Source organism: Corythoichthys intestinalis, chromosome 13, assembly GCF_030265065.1.
Source record: "Corythoichthys intestinalis isolate RoL2023-P3 chromosome 13, ASM3026506v1, whole genome shotgun sequence".
Taxonomy (NCBI): domain Eukaryota; kingdom Metazoa; phylum Chordata; class Actinopteri; order Syngnathiformes; family Syngnathidae; genus Corythoichthys; species Corythoichthys intestinalis.
In genome coordinates, this window is record NC_080407.1 from 37025776 (window position 1) to 37031860 (window position 6085).

General features: G+C 41.7%; 1 protein-coding gene across 1 annotated transcript; it reads right to left on the reverse strand.

The window, feature by feature from the left end:
- Window positions 1–1249: 1249 nt before the first annotated feature.
- On the reverse strand, window positions 1250–4905 carry clasp1b (cytoplasmic linker associated protein 1b). Its single transcript, XM_057855381.1, has one exon. The coding sequence runs from the start codon at window positions 4298–4300 to the stop codon at window positions 1250–1252; it is 3051 nt and encodes a 1016-aa protein (XP_057711364.1). The 5' UTR covers window positions 4301–4905.
- Window positions 4906–6085: the final 1180 nt, after the last annotated feature.

Consider the following 6085-nt stretch of genomic DNA (forward strand, 5'->3'; position numbering starts at 1 on the left):
ACTCAATTTTGCTCCCCCATATTGTTCGTAGATAACACCTTGTTTTCCTTCCACCATTGTAAGGGAAATATCCTGTGATCAAATTAACTGATCAGGTTACATTTGGCACTTCCACTCACTCACAAAGTGTGGATAAAATAAGCATTTAAACATTCGGCGTGCTTGCTACAGTACTTTATTTTAGTAAGAATCAGATTCTTTAGGATCAATTTACTTCACAAAATTTCTTAACTTTCTCTTTTATTCCACGATGGCTTCTCTGCTATTATTTAACACTTAAAACACTACATTTTACCATCAATCAATTCAAATTTTAATTCTAATCATGATTTCATCTAACGCTGTTAATCTAAAAATACTTTTCCAATTGACATCCATATAATTTTATAATGGAGGATAATTCAGCAGTCCAGAGGAGAACAAAGAATGTTTTTTCGTGCACTAGAAAAAAACATCCATTTGTATCTAACCCCAGGTTGGTAGAATTATCTGCTTTACGTGTTAATTTTAGAAAATTTTTTAATCCCAACTTTTGATTTTGTATTATTTTATTTATACACTCCCTGTAACAACTCGTTTCCCTATATTAGACCAACCCCTTGTTAGCAACATAAACACACAACATTCACAATCAAAATGTTATGTTTTAAACTGTGCTTGTACCAAACATACATATGTACTTATTCTTTTTAAGATTTTTAACATTTTGCGATGGCGATGTTTAAATGATATATCGTTTAGGCTTAATTCACACATATTCTATGTGCAATACTTATTTCCGTACTATATTAATGCGCAACATTCAATGTCTTCACTGTCAACTGCTGCTACTCACTTCAATTATTTGCACTGCCTGAACACAGGACTACCTCATACGCATTTTACATTTTGTGGTGTCTTAATAACGAGGCGGGAGCACGCATTTATCAAACTTTATCTCTGGGAGTGAGCAACATAACACGAAGGAAACAATACAGGCAGAGCGCTGTGTGCCAATACGTGCTAACGTCATCTCCTAAAGTATGGCAAGCACTTCAGTTCAAATAATACTGTTGTAAATACACCACATTACCTCCCCCCTTAGCTTAAAGGTAACACTCAGCCTGCATAAACAAGAAATCAACACAAAATTCAACATTCTTTGTTTACAAAAGTGTTTCTTCCAAAATATTTCCCTAAATAAAGCATGTCACGCTTTTCAATGAACTCAGCCTTCATATGGTAACTAAACAAATCACAACCCTAACATTTAGTCACTATAACGTGAAGGTCGCTTAATAGTGCGCTCTGAGCGCCTCAAAGTCACTGTCACTGGCTCAGGTGGTCTGGGCTGGTCCAGCGTAGAAGATAGTGGAACGGACGCTGCAGAGGCTGTCTCTGTAAAGTCATTCTCCTGCTCATCTGACTGAGGTGCAACTTGAGGTTCCATCTCAGATTTGCCCAGAGGGTATCGAGGTCTCAACTGGTCCCCATGATGTCTGTAGACTTGGTCAGTTGATTCTCCCTGCACCCGGTAGGACACTGGACCAGTCTGCTGAGTAACCACTCCTGGAATCCACTTGGGTTTATCCCCTGCTGTATTTCGAAGATTCACAGGATCATCGACACCAAATTGTCTCTCAGCAGCCCGATTGTCATGTTCCTCCTTCTGTAGATACTGCCTTCTCCTTACTCTCATGGCGATGTTTGGTTTAAGGAAGTCCAATCGTGTACGCACATGTCTCTTCAGGTGTAAATCTGCAGGTGACTCTCCAGTCGCACTATTAGGAGTTGTACGATATCGCAGTAGGAAATGTGACACTTTGTCCTCAACACTCAAATTCTCTCCACTCAGCTTCTTCATGCCTGCTTTGAATGTGGCAACATAACGTTCAGCCAAGCCGTTTGTAGATGGATGTCTCGGCGCGCCAGTTGTGTGAAGAATACCGTTGCCTTTAACGAACTGCTGGAACTCGTCTGATGTGAATGTTGTGGCGTTGTCTGTGACGATCTGCTCCGGCAATCCAAATGATGCAAAAAGTCTGCGAAGTCGCATAATGGTTGCGGAGGATGTTATTTGTGCCATCTTAAAAACCTCCAACCATTTTGAGTAGGCATCTACAACAATTATGAACATGTGACCCATGAATGGACCCGCAAAGTCAATGTGAAGCCTCTTCCATGTCTCTCCAGGAAACTCCCAGGGGTGAAGAGGGACAGGGCGTGGCATCCGCTGCTCCATCTGGCATCTGTCACACTGCTTACAGGTCTTTTCAGCTTCCATGTCTATATTTGGCCACCAAACATATTGTCTTGCGATCATCTTCATTTTTACTATACCAGGGTGTCCACTGTGGATTTCGTTAAGCACTGTTCTTCTCAGTTTTGAAGGTACCAGTACTCTCGTCCCCCAGAGAACACAACCCTGCTCAACAGACAGTTCCTCTCTCTTTTTATGGTACACCTTCAGCTCTTCTGATATTTCTTTAGGCCATCCATCCATGATGTAGCTGTGTAGCTTGGATAGTTCTGCATCCTTGCGCGTTGCCCTGGCGATCTGTTTTGCACTCAGTGGCACATCATCCAGGTGTTCACAGATTAGCGCATTGAGATATGCAGTCATTGTCTCTGTTCCCGTGTCCGTAATCTCGGGAAGGGGGACACGAGACAAACCATCTGCATTGCCATGTTTTTCTAACTGGCGGTAGATTATGTGATAATCATAAGCAGATAGCATAATGGCCCATCTCTGTATTCGTGCAGCTGCCATTGTTGGAAGTCTTTTGTTTTCTCCAAACAGCGTGAGGAGCGGTTTATGATCAGTGACCAAGTTAAACTTCCGCCCCCACAGATATTGGTGAAATTTCTTCACTCCATACACTAGGCTGAGGGCCTCCTTCTCTATCTGTGAATAGTTTCTTTCGGCGGGTGAGAGCGTGCGAGAGGCATAAGCCACTGGATGTTCTTGTCCATCAGGTGTTGTGTGTTGGATAACAGTACCTATACCATAGGCTGAAGCATCACACGCCAGCGAAAGTGGCAGGCTCGGATTATAGTGAGCTAGCACTTTGTCACTGGTTAGCATTTCCTTACATTTGTCAAAAGCGCTCCGTTCTGCTTTACTCCACTTCCATTTCACTTGGTCTTTCAGTAGATTGTAGAGTGGGGCCAAAACAGTACTTTGCTGTCGCAAAAAACGTCCATAGTAGTTCACTAATCCCAAGAACGCTCTGAGCTCTTTAATGTTTGTAGGAGTTGGAGCATCATGCACTGCTCTGACCTTGTCTTTTGAAGGATAAACTCCTTTTCCATCCAAAACGTGACCTAGGTACTCGATTTGTGTTTTACCAAAGTCACATTTGGACTTTTTCACTCTCAGGCCATTTTCCTGTAACCTCTGTAGAACTCTGTCCAGGTTCATCAGATGCTCAGCTTCATCTCTACCCATCACAAGTAAGTCATCCAGGTAGACCACTACATTGAGATCTTTCATCACGTTCTCCATTATCCTTTGGAAAATACTGACAGCAGAATTAATGCCAAAGCATAGCCGGCTGTACACAAACAGTCCTTTATGAGTGTTCACAGTTGTATACTTTTTTGACTCCTCATCCAGAAGAACTTGTTGGTAAGCGGCTGCCAGGTCTATTTTAGAGAAGATTTTTCCTCCACATAATGCTGCCAGAACCTCTTCAATGCATGGTAATGGGTATGTTTCAGTGTTTGTAACTGGGTTTACAGTGACTTTGTAATCGCCGCACAAGCGAAGTCCACCATCTCGCTTGGAAACGGGCACCACTGGAGCTGCCCACTCACTGTGCTTCACAGGGTTGATGACACCTTCTTTTTCCAAGCGCTCCAGTTCTTTTTCCACCTTTTCTTTCATTGCAAAAGGCAGGACTCTGGCTTTATGAAACTTTGGGACAGCGTCACGCTTCACTGAAATTGTTGCCTTAATGTCTTTTAATGTGCCCAATTCATTTTTGAAAACATCATCATATTTATCCAACACATCTTGTATTGACTTGGGCTTTGCTGCGCATTGTGTGACTTTTTTAATCATCTTCCAGTTAAGCTTGACTTGATCCAGCCATTCTCGCCCACACAGTGAAGGACCACCTCCAGCCACTACTATCAGTGGTAGATTGAAAGTCTGATTTTCATACGTCACTTTAGCCATAAACTGTCCTTTTACTGGAATTATTTCTCCTGAATAGCCTTTCAGAGTGACGCTGCTGCCCTCTAGAGGCACATGCGAAAATGACTGCTCATACACTTTTTCTGAGATAATGCTTACTCCTGCTCCCGTGTCAATTTCCATCGGCACTTTTTTCCATTTACATCAAAAGTTGCCCTGTATGGCTGCCGACCTGTACCATTTGCACTGAACACAGAATACATCAGAGTTGCATCTTCCACTTCATCCGTTTGTAAGTAGCCAGTCATTCTCCCTTCTCTCTGCTCACTTTTCCTCCTCCCGTTTTGCACTCGCTTCTCACATGTTTGTCCCACAGTTTTGCATGCCTTCTGTATATGTCCAACTTTGCCACATTTATGACACCTAGCATTCTTGTAGTAGCAATCATTAGCGCCATGATTCTTGCCCCTACATCGATAACACCCTTCTTGCATCGAAGTTGAGCGTCGCGTCTCCTTTACCTTGTGAACGGGGGTGACGTCATCACTTTTCTGCAACTGTTGCGCATCTCTGTGGGCTGTCTCCATATTAACAGCGAGCTCCACAGCTCTAGCAAAAGTCAGTCTGTCCTCCGAGAGCAATTTGCGTTGGCAAGCCTCAGAACTGACCCCGCTGACGAAACCATCACGTAGAGCTTCATCCAGCCTGTCTCCGAAATCACATTTAGCAGCTAGTTGGCGGAGCTCAGCAGCATATTCTGTCACCGTCTGGCCGCTTTTCTGAACACACTTGCGGTACCTGAAACCAGGGCCGGAGTGGAACTCATTTTCGGCCCTGGAATTTCATGCCTCAGACCGGCCCACTCATTTAAAATTATGTCATTATGCATAGACGTGTTAAATTCAGTGTTCTCTAAAGCCGTGTACTGTAATTCTGTGTATTCCAATTCAGTGCAGGTAATGGTTGTTTAACAAGGTGGCTTTATTTTAATAAGTGCAACACAACATATTTTGAACAAATTTAAAAATGGATTTAAAAAAAAAACTATATTAAATGATACATTTGGAAAATAAATTAGGCCTGTCAAACGATTAAAATTTTTGATCGAGTTAATTACAGCTTGAAAATTAATCGTAATTAATCGCAATTCAAACCATCTGTTGAGATAATTATCGGGGTTTGATTTATTAAATGTTTGCCTGATTGGTTGATTGAATATTTGCTTATGCTCATATATACCATAAATAATACATACTGCCATATTCTTCTTATTTCTAGATTTGCTTATGCTCATATATATCATAAATAATACATACTGCCATTCTAATTACTTTATCTAATTACTAATTACTTTAAATAATATATTGATTCATATATAACCAGTAAATGATTATTGCTTGCTATATAGATTGTAGTATAATGCTTAAGTGTTACAAAGTGTAGAAAGAGGGTCGGAGTGGCTTCATGGCCACGCCGTTGTATAACTAGACCTTCCAGGCATCCTAGCACCTGGGGTTTTGGACTTTCACCTAGCCCTTCGAGGACGATTCTCCATCCGAGGACATCTTCCAGGGCCACAGCGGTGCACAACTGGAAGTGTTTGGACTATTCTGCTGATTGTTTAACGTTGCATAACTAAAAGTGTCTGCATTATTTTGACTGCTTATATATTATTTTGACTGTTTATATGATTGTTTTGATTGTTTACATAAGCTCTTGCTCCACACACGTGTATCACTTAAATTCCACCTACATGCACACACATAGCCAATAAAAAAACACATGGGTGTCGCTAGCTTGCTCTCCCCTCCTTTAAGGCGGCGCCCCTATTGTTCAGGGAATACCCCTAAATAAAATACCAAGGAGGGTTTTTTTCCTTTAGATCAATCTTGGTGGCTACTAAGTCACATGTTTGACCTCCTTGGCCAAGAAAACTGAGTGTCTTCTCTCCTTATTTTTGGGTAATTT

What these genes read in the sequence shown, in the direction of transcription:
- clasp1b (XM_057855381.1), bottom strand. Translation starts at nt 4,300, where the DNA reads ATGGAAATTGACACGGGAGCAGGAGTAAGCATTATCTCAGAAAAAGTG.